Source organism: Phodopus roborovskii, unplaced genomic scaffold (genome assembly GCF_943737965.1).
Source record: "Phodopus roborovskii unplaced genomic scaffold, PHOROB, whole genome shotgun sequence".
Classification (NCBI taxonomy): Eukaryota; Metazoa; Chordata; class Mammalia; order Rodentia; family Cricetidae; genus Phodopus; species Phodopus roborovskii.
The window spans coordinates 18,501,222-18,521,510 of record NW_026125295.1 but is presented as its reverse complement, the minus strand read 5'-3'; the positions used below and the strand labels follow the sequence as shown (position 1 = coordinate 18,521,510).

General features: G+C 44.0%; 1 protein-coding gene across 1 annotated transcript in view; it reads right to left on the bottom strand.

Moving 5' to 3' along the window:
* Positions 1-3,435: 3,435 nt before the first annotated feature.
* The window catches only part of LOC127213207 (serotransferrin), a 40,188-nt gene continuing 23,334 nt past the window's right edge, over positions 3,436-20,289 (bottom strand). The window contains exons 17-24 of the mRNA XM_051173516.1: positions 19,840-19,869; positions 16,627-16,935; positions 15,986-16,080; positions 14,146-14,223; positions 11,547-11,629; positions 6,507-6,643; positions 5,199-5,253; positions 3,436-3,755 (exon numbers count right to left, since the gene is read on the bottom strand). Coding sequence (XP_051029473.1) covers positions 3,542-3,755; positions 5,199-5,253; positions 6,507-6,643; positions 11,547-11,629; positions 14,146-14,223; positions 15,986-16,080; positions 16,627-16,935; positions 19,840-19,869 — 1,001 coding nt within the window. The 3' untranslated portion in view covers positions 3,436-3,541. The remainder of the gene's footprint in view (positions 3,756-5,198; positions 5,254-6,506; positions 6,644-11,546; positions 11,630-14,145; positions 14,224-15,985; positions 16,081-16,626; positions 16,936-19,839; positions 19,870-20,289) is intronic.

Here is a 20,289-nt window from a genome sequence, read left to right as displayed (position 1 = left end):
AAGGCCAGTCCGCCTATTGTATGTTGACTTCTTACTTCACCTGTTCTTTAAAGTGAGGAACAGAGGGTGGCATTTCCATCTGTAATGGGCTCAGAAGGCAAAGTGGCCATATTGACTTTACATTCAACTGTGTAATATGTGGAAAAGACTCAGCATGTTGGTCAAACAATAAACTGTCCTAATTCTCAACACAAAAGCTTCTTGTCGACTGTTTCTAAGTGGCGCAGTTATATATAGAGGACTTAAAAGCGGATTCTTCAAAGGCCCTCTCATGTCTGAGTGGTGTGTCCCCCACACAGGGCCTTTTGCCTTTTGTCCCTGCTCACTTGGGTTCTCCACTGGCTCTTAAAAAACCTGTGGGCCAGTGATTTTATGCACAGCCTCGTCTGTCTGTTAGATTCAAACAGTAGATGGTCAGGGAAACTCCAGGAGGGACCAGGACTTATAAGCATATTTATCATCACCCCCACACTCTACTTGACAGGGTTGGGTTAAGAAGGCAGAGTGCAGGGTCTAGGTTTCTCACTTATCCTTTTGATGGTTTCCAGACTACCCTTTAAAGGCAAGAACTTCCAAGTAATCACGATCACCTTTCAGTTAGCACCAACCATGACCACCCCCCAGTTAGCGGACAGGTCTTCACCTCCTCCATCCCAGCAGGTGCCCTGAGCTCCTCTCTGGTTCTGAGAATGCTGGAAGTGCCGCTAAGTTCACCAGTGATCTTTCCCATGGAAAGGTTCTAAAAGTTCTGGAACACTCCAATTTGCCACCTCAAGGCCACTACTGATTAGCAGCAGGGAGAAGATACAAAGGCCCCCCGCATACTGCCTTAGATTGGCGTCTGGCTATAAGGTGTGAAGTGGGCAGGTTCAGGGGATGGCCAGGGGTGGAGGGCAGAGGGCCTGAGACCATGACTGTGCCAGGCGAAAGTAACAGCTTCAGTCCAGAGCCACAAGGCTTCACACCCCTGAAGGAGCTGTTGCTCTCTCTAGGTAAGATGGTAGCACAGCTGCCCCGCAGTCCCAAGACTGAGGTACTGCAAGTGTGCACAGGGTGACATTGTGATTGTTCCACTTAAAGTGCAGAGTGGCAAGGGCAGGGGCTACTGGGTGGCTTTCCTCATCACTGCAAGAGTGGCCACTGTTTGCTAAGTCTAAATGTTGTATGTCAGGGAAACCTTGTACTCTTGGATATATGTACACACACACACACACACACACACACACACACACACACACACGCACGTATTTTCTTAGGGTCACTAGAACACAGCTAGGTGCTTGTGTGGTGGGACCATAGCGGGTGTTGAGGCTATAGGATTAGTGGCTTACCTAGGACTGCATGGCTGGCACGGAGTGGGGGAGCAGCAGAGGCAACATGGGGCAGCATAAATGCCGCTTTAGGTGAGCACGGGGACGAACCTAAAGAACCTAAAGCGGGGGATTAGACAGTTCTCTAAGAAACAACAAAACCAAGGGAAGAAGCACATTCTGGGCCAAGTGATGTCAACAGAATATCTCATGTCAGGAGCTGCGGCAGCAGGCCTTGGGAAGCAGTGGCAGGACCCCCCCCCCCCCAGCTGTTGTTCATTAAGAGCTGAGGCCCTTCCAGAAACTGAGGCACCTGGTAGTGAGAAGCTACCACTGCCATGGCTTAAAAGAGCCAGAATGAGGTCTGGCCAGTGGTGAGATTCTTGGATCTATGTGCATGCTCCAAAGAAGATTCCAGAAGTGGAACACTTCAAGCCTTCCTTTACAACTGGGTTTTACAGCACTAGGCAAACAATCTACCAAGCTAGTTTCCAGCCCTGCCCGGCTTACTTTTGCGTAAGACCACCTTTGGGCTATGAATCCTGTTCTCCGTCCTCATCACTTTTTTGATGTGCCTATTCTCCCAGTAAATAAAATCACTCTGTTACCCAGAAAAAGTTCAATTAGACATCTACCTTTCCCCCCTCCCAGAGCACCTACTGTGATGTGTCATTCATTATGCTCTCACTTGGCTAACACGAACAGCAGTGTCCACAGAGCTGTAAGAATCCTAGCAGCAATTCTGGTTTCCGGTAGAGAGGACAGGGTCATCTCCCTACTTACCCATTTTGTAGTGTACTTGTCTCACACACCAGAAAGAAATGTTTTAAGGTCAGAGGCCTGAGCACTTAATGCTGGGAATAGCAGCAGTCTGAGAGTGTACTGTCAGCCCAAGTGATCCACAGGGAGGCCATGCCATGGCTGGCAGAGGCTTGGGCAGGACTGCATAGGGACACCCTGTGTGTTTATCCTGTGACTCTCTGGTCCCCAAGGCCAGCATAGATGCTTCCGTGCATGCTCCCAGAGGTACTGCACCCCAAGCCATGGCTCTCTGACGACATCTCTTTAGTGAGACCTGTCTCCAAGTTCGACAAGAGACAAGAGCATGTCTGTATATACACAGCAGTCTGTAGGCGCAGGTAACCTAGAGTTGAGCTTGAATCCTAGTTCAGGTTCCTATCTGTACTCACTTATCACTGGACTTACTGCTTTCAGATAAGAGTTATTTATCAAGATACCAGTCTTTCTTATTTGTTTTTTGGAGACAGGATTTCTCTGTATTGCTCTGGGAACTCGCTCTGTAGAGCAGGCTGGCCTTGAACTCATAGAGATCTGCCTGCCTCTGCCTCCCGAGAGCTGGGATCAAAGTCATGAGCCACCAAGGTCCAGCAGGTACCAGTCATTTGTTAAAGCATGAAAGTGCAAATGTTTAAGACAGCATTACTTTGAAAGGCAATTTTTTGAAAGCATGAATACATGAAAAGTGTATACAGTGGGTGTTTTCAGTCTGTTCTGTCCCACAGCATCTGAGTTGACATAACAGGAGCTGATCCAGTAGCATAGGCAGACAGCTTGGGGTCTGCCCGCCCCAGAGGTGGCAGTATGCTGGCCCCAGCTCTCCACAGGGGGCCTCTAGGATACACTAAGGCATGAGTGTCCGTGGAGTTGGCTCTTACATCCATCGTGTGGGGCTGAAGGGTTCCCAGGAGGCTTTTGAATCTAAGCTGGAGTGGAGACGGCCCCTGAGCCCATGAAGAACACTGTCAACTGTCCCCTGTGGCTCTGAACCCACCCTCACTGTAACTACCTTTACATCCGAGACTTTCTCTAAGAACTGACAGAGTATCGTGCCAAAATGCCAGGGGCAACTGGAAATTAACTGGTTCCATAAACAGGCAGGTCTGGTTCCAGGAAAAGGGACTGGAGCAGAGAGGCAGAGGACAAGAACTTTCCAGATGAGCCTATTCTCGTGGTAGTGGCCTCTCTGCAATGCTGTCACAGTTACAGCAGTCTACGGCTACCAAAGGGAGAACAGAGTTAAATAAAAAGGACTGGTTGAGGAAGGAGCTGAAAGGGAGGGACAACGGCTCTCAGGCTGCTATAATTTTTTCTAGAACACGGAGACGCTGCAGACACATCTTGCTCCCTCTTTATCGGCTCCACACAACCACAGCCCTTCCCCAGCTGCCAGTCAGTCACAGCTGACCAAGGTTTGCAGCCAGGGCTGCCCCTCAGGCGATCTTGGCCAGCCACTTCTCCAAGTCCTGGATGTCAGCAGAGCCAGCATCCCCACGTCCACCCTTGGCACTGCATTCCAGGAACTCCACTTTGAGGGGCAGCTGGGAGAATTCAAACTCTTTGCCTTTCTTTCCCAGCTGAGCAGGTGCAGTACTGGAACTGTCCAGTGTGCTGGGAGCAGCCGACCGGGTGACTCGTAAGGTGTTTCTGTGGGGCAAAGGGACAAGTCAGGCAATCCATCAGTACCATGAAGACTGACAGGCTAATCGTCAATTCACTGGTGACATTGCTGGCTTATCCTTTTTATCCACGAACCACTGTTTCAGACAGACAGGTGAGACAGGTTCAACCTGTCTGTTAGCCAGATGTCAGTGGGTTAGGGGACCCAGGCCACACCAGCTTTTTAAAGTCTGATTCCGCTTCTAAGATCTCCTGAATGACAACATTAAATGTATGCTGTATTAAAAAACTCAAGTTTGGAAACTTCACAGGGATATGGGAGCTTTGTATCATGAGTCTTCTTGGATATAAAGTTCACACATCACTGACTTCAAAGTCTCATCCATTCTGCTTTTAAGTAGGAAAACCTCAAATTAATTCATTTTACTGCCACCTGCTGGCCCTGTTAGAGAGCACACAGGCAGCATGCTTCCTCCTGCCAGGGACTAATTTTTATAAATACTAGACTACATCCAATTAAAATGAGATGCTGGACATACATGGTGGTGCACACCTTTAAATCCCAGCACTGGGGAGGCAGAGGCAGGCAGATCTCTATGAGTTTGAGGCCTGCCTGGTCTACAGAGCGAGTTCCAGGACAGCCAGGACTACATAAGACCCTATCTCAAAAGTCTTACTTTTACAAAAGCAGTAAGAAAATGTAACTGGCATTACTGTGTTGGTCTTTTCTTCTGCAAATAAGCATTTTAGTTCTTAGAAATCAGCACAGCACAGAAGCTTGCTTGATTCCTTAACGCTCAGTTATCTCGCTCACAAGTTTTTCAACAACAGAAATACTATTCTATTGCCAATAGCTTGAAAACAGTAAGAAACTAAAACAGTAATGTAGACTTTTATATTCTTCCTAAGTGTTCTTGCTCTGTCAATAATAATTTCCAGTGGCTACATTTTAAATTTTATTTTCTGGGACAGGCTCTCACTATTACAGTCCAGGCAGGCCAGGGACTCATGGCCTCCCTGTTTCCTGACTCCTGGGACTACAGGTATGGGGGACCACATGCACCTTCCCATGGCTTTTAATTTTTTTACTTCCCTTTTCCTCTGACCCTCAGTTTTTATTTAATGTCATTATTTTGTACATATTATCTGTACCTTTTATACTGTTTTATAAGCCTTACTGTATGAACAAATACCTTCATTCACTGAAATAAAATTAAGTCTCTAAAACCTTCCAACTATAAAAGAGTAATGGTGATTAAAACAAAATAAGCTAATGATTTCAATAAGTCATGAAATATCATTAGTTTTTTATAATTCCACTAGTTCTTTCATAAGTTATTCAATATATATTCTATACCAATCCTGACTATAATTTTGATAATCATACACAACCAAAGGTGATAGACTTCAACCCTTGAACAATTTAGTATCAGAACTTTTTTTTTGCTAGGAGTACACATGCACACTTACAGTTCCTTTTCAAGCTGCTGCTGAATTAACTTTGCTGATTTTGCCATTGCAATATCTGTGGAAAAAATAAGAACATTGTTCTAGTTTAAACCACAATGTGTCTTCTCCTTGGACTTCCAGCACAGAGAGAAAATTCCTATTTATACCGGGACGTTCACCTCCTATTCCTTCATTAAAGCACTTTTTATTGCTGTTTCTTTCTCTATCAAAGTACATACTGTATTTGTGGTTTTTTGAAAAATGCTTTATAATATTAAATGCAATAAAACATTGTTTTAGTGCTAGTGACCCTAAAACTAATCAAGCTTAAAGTTTCCACACCTTACAAGCCTTTCCATACTTACACTTGTCCAGTCAGTTTAAAGAAAGCAAGCTTACCAGCACCTAGACTGACATTTGATGAGAACTTTCAACACACACCATCTTATCCACCGTTTAAAGTGAACCTCACACAGCCAGCGTATATTTAGATGCCATGGTAAGCGTGAAGTACATTGTAGGTTAGAAACAAGCTCAGGAGTAACACAAAGCCCAAGCCAAATCAGTACTGAGTGCCTTACTTATACAAAATAGAGAAAGAGGTGACAGCCGGGGCTGGAGAGTAGGCTCAGAGGTAAGAGCACTGGATGCTCTTCCAGAGGACCATAGTTCAATTCCCAGCATCCACATGGCAGCTCACAACTGTTTGTCACTCCAGTCCCAGCAGATCCAAAGCCCTCTTCTGATTTCCTCAGGTACCAGACACTCACAATGCTCACAGACGTACATGCAGGCAAACACCCATACACATAAAAATAATTTTAAAGTAATGCCTACAGCATGTATTATAAGGATTTTTTTTTTTTTTTTTTTTTTTTTTTTAATCACTTCTGAGAAATGCTTCGGGCTCCTAAGAAATGCACTTGTGAAAGAACTCTGAACTGGTCTCAGAGCTGAAGACGGACTCAGGAGAAGGCTGCAGTTCCCTCTGGTGGACCCTGCTTAGGGGTAAGGTTCATGTATGGAGAGACCCAACCATCTTTCCAGAACTGACAGTACATAGCCTCACAAACTAACATTTGGTGAAGTAAAATAATGTATGATCTTTAAAATAAAAAGCACTGTATCATGAAAGAGGGTATAACAGAACAGCCCCTTGGCTGCCAGTCCTTAGGACAGCCTGGCAAAAGGATGATGGGAAAGTAATAGAAATAGATTAAGAGTTAATCCCTTAATTTATGAATACCCCTCCCCATGCTGACAGTACCAACTGCAGGTAAACAAGCTAATTCAATCCTAGACCAATCCACTGCCATCGCCGGGAAGCACCTTGCTTATTGCAGGCTATTAAGAAGGATGGTGAGTTCTTCAGACCCATGCTGTCGATGAGGACTTGATACAGAAACTCGGCCACATCTTTCACCTCCCGCTGGAACGTTGCACTATCCACCACGAACACCACAGCCCTGCAGGACAGTTACAGGGAAGAGGCACATGAACACACACAGTAAGCGGGAGCCACAAAACAGGGTCCCTGATCCCTTTAGACTCAACCATCTGACACACACACACACACACACACACACACACACACACACACACACACACACCTACCTTGACTTAGTAACAATAAACCAGTTAAGAAACTAAAATAATTCAAGAAATGATGTCTGCTCTCTCAAGAGCCAGGAAATCATCCAATAGCCCACAATGGAATAAGAACAAAGAGGAAGACATTTGAGCAAGACCAAGTGGAAGCTGCTGACAGAACAAACAAATTGGGCACAGGCTGTTGGGCTAAAGGAGTATGCTGACAGTACAGATAAATACAACAGAAAGAAAGGAAGAAAGAAAGAAAGAAAGAAAGGAAGAAAGAAAGAAAGAAAGAAAGAAAGAAAGAAAGAAAGAAAGAAAGCCAGCCTCGGAAAGAGTACATGTGGAGGGGTGAGTCATGGGAAGCCAGGTCAGAGATGACAACTGACTCTAACGCTCATGTGTTCCTGTCCTACAAAGACTATTAGTGCTTAAGTGGAAGATGGAGAACTCTTGGGATAACTCAAGGAGAATTATAAACACATGGTGCTAATCTCAGGCAATAACAGTCACTTGGTGCCAGAAACAGGCATCAGAGGTAATGCAAGGGAACTAAAGACAACAGGTCCTAGGGGTCAGGGGCTTGAAGGCCCACGTGGAGAGGGATGTGCAATGCTTAACAGGCCCTGGGCAGCCACACCAAGCACCCTGCACAAAGCCTCCAACTCACAGGCAGGCTAATGAGGCTGTGATTAGAAAAATTTCCAAGACTGAAACACCTGTCTGCATTGCCTCACAGCTACAGTGCATGAGTTGACATTCTACTCTGGAGTAAGAGCCCCAAGCAAGATTACATAAAATGTGGGCCAGACTCATCGAACCCCCATGATACCAACAGATGAAGTAACTGTCTGGAGTCTACCCTTCGTGTCCTACAGCAACAAAGACCATCAACCTCATCAATGACACCCACTCCCTTGAAGGAGGGGGCTCTGCATGAAAATGTAGATGAAAATATGCAATTACAAGAGAAAACATCCAGAACCTCCACTGGAGTTCAGAGTGACCTAAGCACATAGTCACAGTTTGGAGATGTAGCTCAGTAGGTAGAATGCTTGCACAGCCTGGGGGGTCTCATCCCAGCCAGCATAAAACCAGGCAATGCCCATGCCTGCAATCCTAGCAGGTGGAGGGAGGAGATCAAAAACTCAAGGTCATCTTTGCCTAAACAGTGAGTTCAAGGCCAGTCTGAACTACATGAGATCCTGCCTCCAAAAAAACAAAACAGAACACATGTTTAAAATTATTTTAGAGGATAATACTAGGAACAAATAAACAGGTAGACACTTTTGAAGCTATTTTCAAAAGACTACAGTATAAAAATAGTATATGAAATTAGCAACCCAGTGGAACCTAAACAGAGATGACTCTCAGCTGAAAGAAAATAGCAAACTAGACAGCAGATCTGAGGGGCTCACACAACGCTCAAGGGAAAGGGATTTGTTAGACAAACCAGTGAAGAAACGGCAGAGAGAAGGAGAACAAGGGAGAAAGAGCAGGCGGTGCCATCTGCTGGCATCACAGGGCTTGGTGAATATGGCCCCATTTTCAGGCTACTCTTTCACTTGGGGTTCTCCGGCCTGCAGTGTCCGCCGGTTAGGGTTAGGGTTAGGGTTTGCGTGCCCTGTAGCTGTGTGGCATGGCGGCAGGGGTTTCTGTTGCTTTTGTGCACTGTGGTTGGTCCAGGTGCCCAGGGCCTGTTAGCCACATCCTTTGATGTAGGATGGTACATTGGAATCCAAACACCATGAAGCCAGACATGTGTCCCATAGTGAAATGGGAAAACAGAACCTGAAAGGAAGGGACAGAATTTGGCAAAGTGCAAAGAAATCATATCTACTTAAGTGACCACTGGCTCTAAGAAAAGTAGCGATTGATTGCTGTCAGTTACAGAGGCACATCCCCAAAAATAACTGGTGCTGCTTAAATGGGGCAGGAATGCACAGATAGAGTAACAATAATATAGTTTTAAATGAGGAGAAGGAAGGAATCTTCTTTTTCTTTTTTGTTTTAGTTTTTCGAGAACGGGGTTTCTCTGTGTAGCTTTGAAGCTTTGGAACCTATCCTCTACCCTGGGACTTACTTACTCTGTAGACCAAGCTGGCCTGGAATTCACAGAGATCTGCTGAGTGCTGGGATTAAAGGCGTGCCCCACCACCACTCAGGGGAAAGAAAGTAAATTTTTAAAAAAAAGTCCCACGGGGCTCAAGAGATAAGAGGACTGGCTACTCTTGCAGAAGATGAAGGTTTGGCTCCCAGCACCCACATAAGGCAGCTCTCAACTGCTTTTGACTCCAGTCCAGGGGATCCAGCACCATCTTCTGGCCCTTTTGGCACCTGCACATACATGATGCACAAGCATATACACAGGCACATGCACACAAATTAAAAAAAAAAATCTTAAAAAGTCACATACCATAGTACAAGTATTTTCATCTCCCTTGTATTATTACTGAAGTTTCTGTGAACTTAATTTTACCTTTATATGCTACATATTCTATTTAATCAAAAATACTTGGATAACAGTATAATTATACTACAAACTGTGAATTACTTGCAATTAACAATAGGAAAAAAATACTGGTTTTGAGACAGTTTCACTGTATTGCTTAAACAGGTCTCAAACTTGCCATCCCCCTGCCTCAGTCTCCTAAGTAGTGTGTGTCACAGTGCTCAACGAGAGGGAAAAAGAACACCCAATTATGACCAAACTTAGCAGTTCTAGAAATGTCTCAATTGTCTGAGGAATACAAATCACATTCTCGCCTGTGACAAATTGCTCATCACCATCTTTTTGTGGCAAGAAGCAATGACAAAATCTAAGTCTAGAATGCTCAACAAAAAGGAACCTAGGATACCATCAGTCAAAAACATGAATACCTCAGGCACAATACTGCCAATTAAGCTATCACAACATCATCTCCAAAATGCTTTCCAAATCCAGTTATTAAAATATGCCTTCACATCATTGAAATGTTATCATACAAACTTAACTCTTTAGTTTTTAAATCAGTGATAGATAGCAAACATTAAGAAAGCATACAAATTTTAGGAAAGGACTTAGGAATCAACTGACACGAGGACTTACACTAAAAATAGTTCTTGAGGCACTGATTTAATGTTATTCAAGAACACACCTGCTGGGATGCCACGTTGCCTCTAGCTTTTGACAGGTTATACAAGGAAGATAATAAGGACGGTTTCTGTACCATGGTTCCTACCCACAGTGGGAAAACACTCAGCTAACAACTGGCTACAAAGCTGCTTGTAAGGGTATGCCACTACTGTAGGGGTGAGGAAACCTCATCGTCCCAAGTCTGGCACTGTGGCACTCTATTGAACTCTGAGCCACAGATCCCAGTCAGCATCTGGGGTAGAAATTGTCCAGGACTTCAAGATAGACCTGCACTTACAGAGTATCATGCTTCACAGGAGCCAAGCCAGGCCACTCTGGCTGTCCTTTTAGAGGATACCAGCTGTGCACTATCCATGCAAACAATTAATAGTTATGCCCAAAGATATCTAGCTAGCATGCCACTGCATTATGTACAGAACATGCTTAAGAATCTATGAGAGCTGGGTGTTGTGGCACACACCTTTATCTCAGCACTGGGAAGGGAGAGGCAGGCAGATCTCTGAGTTGAGGCCAGCCTGGTCTACAAAGCAAGTTCTAGGACAGCCAGGGCTACACAGAGAAACCCTGTCTTGAACCCTGCCCCCGTCAAAAGAAATCTCATATAAGGAAAATGCTTGTTCTTAAAAATAAAGTAAAACATAAAATCCTCTTTGTCCTGTTAATCAGTAATTCTGAATGTTAGATTAGTTCCCCATGGGGTCAAAAGGTATTGATTCTGACTAGAAAAATAGGGGACAGAAATCAGGCATTGGCAGTCTTTCCATTTTTATTTGTATGTGAATTCCCAATACAAACATGGGATGTAAAGCCTGATGGAGACAAAACCTTTCAGGGGACAAGTACTAGCTGCTCAACTTCAAGACAATTAGAAATAAACTCCTTACATTTTACTGGACAATGCTAGCATTTGTAGCATTTCCATGCTTAAAAAAAAAAATAAATACAAACTAGGCAGTGGTGCATGCCTTTAATCCCAGCTCTTGGGAGGCAGAGGCAGGAGGATCTCTGAGTTCAAGTCCAGCCTGGTCTACAGAAAGAGTTCCTGGACAGCCAAGGCTACACAGAGAAACCCTGTCTCGAAAACTCGAAAAAGAAAACAAACAAACAAAACATACACACACACACACACACAATTCCTTTTCCACATTCTAAAAGCCTTAACATATCATTAAATCTATCTTCAGGGTTAGGCGCTAGATAGAGAGATGGCTCAATGGTTCAGAGTGTATTCTTGCAGAGGAACTGAATTCAGTTCCCAGCACCCATGTTGGGAAGTTCACAGCCACTTGTAACCCCAGCTCCAGGAGATTCAACAGCCTCCTGTGGTTCACACATGTATCTGCACACAAGTACCTGCCTCACATACATACAGTTAAAAATAAAACAATTTTTATAAAAATTGTATCTTCAGAGTTATCATGAAATGTAGTGTTAATGGAGTAACACTCCCTGAGGGTTACTCCCCAAGAAATTCTCAAGATGTCTCCAATCTTCACGATCCTAACACCCCAATGACCTACTCCAAGGTGCATGTCCTTTCCACCCCAGGGCATCACGGTGTCAGCATCTTAACAGAGTACACAGAGGATGACAACACAGTATAGACTTGAACAAAGGCACGTCACTTCTCCCTAACTTACCTGGCTGAAGACTTAAAGCGATCTAAGAACTGAAGCCTCAAGCTCTCGTGCCCAGGGAGGTCGATCAAAGTCAGGCTATTGCCCTGAGGACAGCAAGAGTGAGATCAGGTCAACCCTGGGTCCAGTTCCAGGTTCACAGGATAGCTCTCCACCTTCAGATCACGGGCAGCACAATGGTGCTGTGCTAATGAGTCAAGCAGATGTTTCGTGCAGACAGCGGGGCAGATGATGTCTGAGGAGTACTTCCTAGTAGTGAACCCTGCCCGACAAAGGGAATGCTTGCTAGTATGCATGAGTCACAGAAAGAAAAAATAGGGGCTGGAGAAGATAGCTCAGGTGCTGAAAAGATCTGAGCTTTATTCCAAAAAACCCCTAGATTTAAAAAAGAAAAAAAAAAAAAAAAAAAAAAAGGTCGTGTGGTAGGGGTCACTTTGCCCCAGCACTGGGGAAGCAGAGACCAGAAGATCCCTGAAGCTCTCTCATCAGCCAGCCTAGCCTACTTTGTGAGTTCTAGGACAATGAGAGACCATCTCTCAAAAACCACTGTGTCCGGCATCACAAGGAACAACAAATCCAAGCTTGACCTCTGCACATGGACCTGAACTTCCCACATTACTGGCTCCCACACATATACTAAATAAATAAAACAATGGCCAAATCTCTGGCAATTAAACAGTAAGCATGGTTCTTGATATGACATGAATAACGCAAGGTAAAATTATATAAGATATATAAAATTACAATGTAAATAAATGGGGTTTTTTGTTTGTTCTTCCTCATTTTTTTGTTGTTTGTTTTTTTGGTGACAGGCTTTCACTATGTAACCCTAGCTACCCTACCCTACACTCACTCTTTAGACTGGGCTGGCCTCCAATTCAGAGATCTACCTGCCTCTGACTAGTGCTGGGATTAATGATGTGCGCCACCACCACCTAGCTTAATAAATGTTCTTAAGAGAATAGAGACACCTCACTGTCTGAAGGAATTGTAGACATGTGGTCTATCCAAGGCCTAGGAAATACACCAATATGGGTATAAGCAAATGCACAAGAAAACTGAAAAGTCGTAAGTATTCACAAATAATGTAAAGTAAAAACATACAATTTATAGTATTATTACAATTAATGAGATTCTCAATCTTAATTTTGACTTTTGAGTTTTTGATATTTGTATATTAGATACACATTTATTTGTCTCAACTCAGTCAGTATTTTGTTGCAATTTCTGGTCCCCTACATAGCAAACTTAGTACTTAGGTACTGTCACCATCCTAGGACTTCATCCTTAGAACACATGTTATTGTAGACAAAAATAACAAGACTACCAGGTGTGGTCTGGTAAATGTATCAGGACCATCCATCATTTCTCACACTGACCCAGTCCTCAACCAACTATGACCATAGTGTCTGCAGAAGGAAGTCAGTACCACATACAGACTGGACACATCCCAAATCAGCCACTGAGCCCTCACCTCTCACTCACCAAAGCTCTTAGCATTATAATCAGCTTGGCAGTTACCCTCTACACCCTGCAGCTACACAGGTATGCAACAAGTCATTCTTGTGATTCCTCATTTTTTTTGAAACGTACAGTATAAATCCATCACAACAATGCTCGTAAAAGCAAAAGATTGTAACACTAAATATTAACAATGCTCTGACTAAATAAAAATCTAAATATAGGACAGCTTTGAAAGAAGTCAGGTTAGCAGAGACAGAAAAGGAAAACTACTTTTAAGTAAATGATTATCCTGTGTTTATGCACTGCCTCTTATAACAGAAAAAGACCTAGTGCTTACTGAAACTCACAGTAATGTTGAACAGAAAGAGCTTAGAATAAAATGTTTTTAAAAAAAGAATGAAATGTGAAATAACCCTGTATATAAGTTACAAGGTTGAGCGGACAAGATGAAATCTGTAAAGTATGCTACAATGATGCCTACATCATCAGACTATTCTAAAAGGTCCTTCCTTCTTACACCGGTGTCTTAGTTAGCTTTGTCAACACGACACAGCTTACAGTTAACTGAGAGGAGAAGCCTCAACAGATTGGCTGTGGGCATATTAGTGGGGTCATTTTCTTGATTGATACTTAATATAAGAGGGCCCAGCCTGATGTGGGAGGTTCCATCTCGAGGAAGGTGGTCCAGGGCTATGAAGAAATCAAACTAAATAAACCAAAGAGTGGGCCAGTGAGCAGCATCTCTGCATGGCTCCTGCTTCCAGGCTCCTGCCTTGATTTCCCTTAATAATGCATTATGACCTGGGAGTGAAAACCAGATTAAACCCTTTCCTCCCCAATGGTCAGAATCAATCAATCAATCAATCAATCTATCTATCTATCTATCTATCTTTCTTTTGAGACAGGGGTTTCTATGTGTAACAGTCCTGGCTGTCCTGGCATCTGCTTTGTTGAACAGGCTGGCCTCAAACCCACAGAGATCCACCTGTCTCTGTCTCCCGAGTGCTGGGATTAAAGGAATGAGCTACCACCACCTGACCATTTTTTTTTTTCAGAGTATTTTCTCACAGTTACAGAAATGAAACTAGAATTTACAATAGGAAGAGTGTCAGATTCTAGAACATTCCAGATAGCTTACCCTGTTATTGTTGACTTTGTATGCAGCAGAACTATCAGTTATGGAAGTCTGTGTGTCTCTGTAGTGGCCAGTTAGCAACTGTAAAAAGAACAAGATGGTCAAGATCTGGGTAAGCGCACTACAATAAAACCAAACCCAACTTAAAGAATAACATTTTAATTCTCTCGGGCATAAGGTCAAATGAATGAATGCTACTTGAAACAGCTGAGAATTATTGTATTATTTTTAACCTGTATGAAATATAATTAGCTACAGGCTTTATTCCTCTTTTTTTGCAGGGCCAACGATCTAACCCAAAGCCTCAGACATGCTTCAAAAGCTACTCTACCACTGAGTGACACCCGAGGCCGAATATTCCTTTTTTTAAACAGCAGCAAGAGGCCAAATGTACTGACCTGTAAACATTTAAACTACCAAAAACAATTCAAGGCCTGAAGAGATGTTTCAGCGAATAAAACACTTGCTGTGCAAGCCTGACAACCTATGAACCCATATAAAAGCCGATCTAGTTGTGCACACATTCACAATTTTAGTACTTCAATGGGGAAAATGAGAGGAGAGACAGAACTTCCAGAGATTCAGACTAGCTAACCTGGCACAGCAATGAGAGAAAACCAACACCTGTCATCCTCTAGCCTCAGGCACACAAGTACCAGCACTCACACACACAAACACATGCACACACACCCGCCAAAGGAAGCGTGGACATTCTTCATAGTGAAACATGCTCAGTTAAAAAACACTGGCCACTAAGTATTAATGAAAAGAAGCCTGACGAGCTTAAACTACCAAAGGAGCTCACCAACTACCAAGGCTGGCTAGCCAAGGAATGCCAGGGATCCACTATCTCTACTGGGATTACTGACAAGGACCTGTATATTCCAGGGATCCAAACTCAGGCCCTCAATTTTGCCAGGCAAGCACTATGGACTGGGTGACCTCCCCAGCCAGACCGTGTATGTATGTATGTGTATATATATTCTAACAGTATCATCTGACTCAGAAAAGAGTTGCCTGTGCCACTGATAAGTAAAGCCTGGCATACATTTCCCTTTCATCATTTAAACTAAAAAAAAAAAAAAAAAAAGTTTCAGCCAACATTTATGTTATGTGACAGTGACCTTATTGAGGAATCAGGTAATAGACTGGGATGCAAAGTTCTTTGCCCAATCTTGGTCCAACTGCAATCACAACCTTGTTCCCCACACAAAGGGTGTTCTGTAAGAACCGTGAACTACACAGAGCCCATAACACACTTTACAGATGAGTAAAATACATCGTTACAAGTATTTTCAGATTAAGGATGTGAAAGTGATTAAAAAAAAATGTATGCAAATACTCCAAAACTCAAAACATCCAAAATCTGAAACAACAACAAAAAGTCTCTGGCAAGCTCTCAGAAGGGTTTATTGCCCAAAAACAACTCTTCTGGCATCTTTACCCGCCAAAACATATCTACAAAAGACCTTAGAGTAAAGGACTAAGTGTGTGTGTGTGTGTAGGGGCAGTTACAGGTTTTCCTACAATCTTTTTGTATTCCCAAGTAAGTCAAAAATTAACTCCCAGGACTGAAGGAAGGTCAGCTAAACTAACTGGTTAGGAACACATTCTGCCCACGTAGGGGACCTGAGTTCACTTCCCAGAATCCACATCAAGGAGCTCAGAATAGCCTATAACTCCAACTCCACGGCATCTACACATCTGGCCTCTAAAGACACAGGCAATCATGTGCTCTTGCTGACACAGTTTCCTGTACAGAATAAACCACAAGATGACCGGAATACTGAAACACCATGACAATTCCTATTAAGTTTAACAGTGGTGGAAATCAAAGCATTACCCTGACAAACAGCAACGTTTTCCCAGAGTCACAAAGCCCAACGAAGAGAACAGCTCTCTGACTGCTTTTTCTGCTCCAGATGAACTTCCAGAACACTGCAGATAAGAGAAAAACCGCCTTCATTTTCAAGGGCATTAATAGGCATTTACGGCAAAACAACGCATCCACCTTCAATTACGTTCACTCATTAGTCGCTTTAATAGGTAGGAACCCATATCGTCTGTCACGCCCACGTCCCTCATCCCAACTATGGAGACTTCAAGTATCCACAGAACAATGAGGCTGAAGAAGAAATAAAAAATTTTTTTAAAAAAAGTAATTAAGTTGGCTTGCTAAATTTGATATGAGGATCTCTACTCTTCCTCGGTACCCGGTATCCCAGAGCCCAGCTCACAGATACAAGAAGCTCTAAGTTGGTGTGAGCGATGGCGGCGGACGCACTCTGCGCTCAAGCGCACAGGGGAGCCTCAGCACGCCTGTCCCAAGAACTAGGTCGGTTCGGAGTCCCCAATCGACGCTGCTGGGTCCGTCCTGGAGGGTGGACGGCAGAAGAAGGGAGCCCCGCCGCCCGCCTCCCAGGCCTGCAGCGCCGAATCCCAACTCCGCCACCTCGCCTTCTCCGCGACCGCCTGTCGCCTCACCCAGCGTCAGCAGGACCGCGAGCACCGCCACCGCCACGGACAGCAACGTCGGATCCCTCTGCTGCAGCTCCTGCCTCAAGGAATCGAGGTAAGGCTGGAAGGCGCCCCCGGCGCCATCCCCGACACGCCGGGTGTTCGCAGAAGCCATGAGGAAGATGCGCCGTCTTCCCGGGCCGCCTAAGCTACGTGGCCGTAGACTCCGCACCGCTGAGCACCACGGGAGTGGTAGTTCATGGGGGGGGGGGAGTTCCCGCCTGCAGGCCGTGAGGAACACCAGGTGCCTGATGGGAGTTGTAGTTTTTTTGGTTCCTACAACCCAGTTAACTGGTCTAAGGATGTCTTTATCGTCTTCATGCTTTGGGATATGTATATATAGACTCTGTCTTCCATGTTCTGTTTTTTTTTCCCTTATATTTTAAATTTTATCCTTGGAGAATTTCATTCATGAATGTGTGTTTTAGTCGAATCCACTCCTCTATTCCCTTCCCCCCTTTTTTGATATTTGAAAGAATGATGAATTTGAGCAAAATCAATGGCTTGCAAAATTTCATTTGAGGATTTCTACTCTGCCCTTACATGGGATGAGACTTGTGAGACATTTTACCAGTGTGGCAAGAGATGTGACAGAATGAGTCACCATGTGGAAAGGGAATCCACCAAGAGACGCAAAGTACTTCATGAGATCAGAGACGAGCAAGCTAGAAATCGGACCGAATCTTGAAGGGCGTGTTGACTATGCAGACAGCTAAAGAAAAAAGATGCACTGAGGAAGTCGGTAATTCTGTGTCCTCAATTGACACATCCCGCATGGCAAACTCAAATGACTGCATTTTAAAAAGCAATCAGGAAAATCGGTGATTGGGAGGACTTGGGGGGCGGGTGTCCACATTAGAGTGATTTATTCCCACCCATAGAAAGCAGGTCCTCCTCATCAACCAGGCAGGCCATTTGAGTCCTGGGGTAGATGAATTCTCTCAGTTTCTCAAGAGAATTTATTTATAAAAGATATAAAAGATTTTTCATGGCGAATCTTCTGCTTAAAATTTCAGCAGGTTGTGTGGAAAACATTCAAAATGTGTGCTCCAGTTTAAAAACATCTCTGCTGGTAGGGAGTGGCCAAGCCCAGGGGGCTCTGTCAGCAGACTCGGCCATTGCCTTGTTTTAAAGCATGTGTGTGACTTAAAGTAGAGGTATGACATGAGAAAACGCAGGAACGCACAAAGGTCAGAAGCAGCTCGATCCCCTGGGAATGGAATTACAGAGTTATTGTTAAACATTTTATGTATGCATGTATGTGTAAACATGTGTTTGGGTGTGAGTTTGTACATGTGAGAGCAGTGTTACGGGTTCTCATGTGGGTGCTGATGTCTGTAAATGCTCTCAAATGCTGAGCCATCGCTCCAGCGCCTCCTCAGGCCTTTTGCTATTTTTTTTAAGTTATCACTTAATTACTTTGAAATATTTTGCTCTTATTATACATGTATATATAGGCATGTCTGTCTGGGTGTGAATTTGTACATGTGAGTACAGTTTCCAGAGGGTCTAGAAGAGGGTGTTGGATCTAATGGGACTTGTGAGGTGGTTGTAGGCTGCCTGGCATGGGTGCTGGCAACTGAACCCACACACTATACAAGAGCAGCATATGCTCACGTAGGCAGAGTTTCTCATCAGGACCTCTGGCTACCTCCCAAATAACCACACAGAGACTTAATATTAATTGTAAATGCTTGGCAGATAGCTTAGGCTTGTAACTAGCACTTACAACTTAAATTAAGCCATATTTCTTATCTAAGGTCTACCATATGGCTCACAGCTTGTTATCTCTTTTTGTACACGTCCTGCTTCCTCTACATCTGACTGGCAACTCCTGAGAGTCTGCCATTCCTCTTCGCAGTGTCCTCCTAGTCTGGCTGTCCTGCCCAATCTCTTCCTGTCCAGCTATTGGCTAGTCAGCTCTTTATTAACCAAGACTTAATACATATTTATAGTGTACAAAGATTGTTCCATAGAATGCTCAAATCACTGAGTCTTCTCTCCAGTCCCCAAATATGTGCTCTCTCTCTCTCTCTCTCTCTCTCTCTCTCTCTCTGTGTGTGTGTGTGTGTGTGTGTGTGTGTGTGTGTGTGTGTGTGGTTTGAGTGATAATGGACCCCATAGGCTCATATGTTTGAATACTTGGTCCCTGGTTGGTTGAACCATTTGGGATGATTAGGAGATGTGGACTTGTTAGAGAAGGTGTGTCACTAGGGGTGGGCTTTGAGGTTTCAAAAGACTTGTGCCATTACCAGTGTGTTCTCACTCTTTCTCTGCCTCTCCTTTGTGGATGAAGACCCCAGCCCACTGACGGATGACCGAAATCGCTGTGTTCTTAGGCTCAAAAGAAGATTTTTAGCAAAAGCTGTTTCAGATTTGCTTTTGGATCATGGCTATTGGGTCAAAACATATCAGTATAAGTGGGTTATCCGTCAGCTTTCCCAGTACTCACTGGGACACTTACTTGTAACAAATTCCTCTTTCTGGCACCATGTGCATGCACATGTGCACACACCCACATGTGTGGCGTATAGATTTGATTCTATTAGGATGACTTAGGAGTCCCTTTCAAAAGGGTCTCTTCTTGGAACGGACCCTGGAGCAGTGTCTGTGAACCCCACACAGAGCTATGGGCAAGACTGCCTGAATCTTTTTACTTTTTTTTAAATATTTTTATATTTTTAAATTACTTTTCTTATATTTTATTTTTATGTATATGTATTATGAGTTTACAGCCCCACATGCATGCAGGGTCCTGTGGAGCAATAGAGAACATCTGAACCTGTGGAACTGGAGTTAGAAACAGCTGTGAGCCCCTATGTGGGTACTGGGAATTGAACCCGGGTCCTCTGGAAGAGCAGATAATGCTCTTAACCCCTGAGCCATTTCTCCAACCCCAACTACCTGACTCTAGAGCTCAGAAGACAAGGTTCAGTTGTAAATCTATATAGTCAGATTGTATAAAGAAATCCTGGTGCAAACATTTAGGAAAGAACAGAGCTTGGGAAGTATAAAGTCAACAGTCATTTTTATTTTGTGCTCTGTGTATGTGGTAACACACAGCAGTAAAGATGAACGTAGTTGGCCTGAACCCCTCAGGCCACGGAGGCTAAGGGAAGCCCATGGATTGTGTGAGCACCCATCTCTATTACAGTGGCAGCCCACCTCTTGGATTTTAACTTCTGTGGAAAGTGCAGGCTTCCAGGAGTCCTGGGGAGAGAAGAGAGATGTAGGGCATTCAGAACACTCTTATATATTTATGAACTGTTAGATGAATGGGTAACTCAGTGCACCATGTAGGTGCTAAGGCTTATTGTTCTGTTGTCCTGATGCATGCTGTGGCCCATTCTTCCAATGCCCATCTCTACTTGCCTACACAGTGCCTGTGCGTACCACAGGGAGGGCCCCACACCAAGGATGGAGAAGCTGTACCATGACTTTCCTACTCCATGGCATCCTCTACCTTGTTTGCAATGGGTAATTCTCTGCATCTGAATTCATATAGCTAGAAGTTGTCCAGGAAGAGTCTTCCCTGAGACTTTTCGGTAGATGGTATCTGGTAGTCCCCAGCAACTTCTGTGCTGGGTCTAGGGATGGGCTGGAGAATAGCAAAGCTAGCTAGACTGTCAT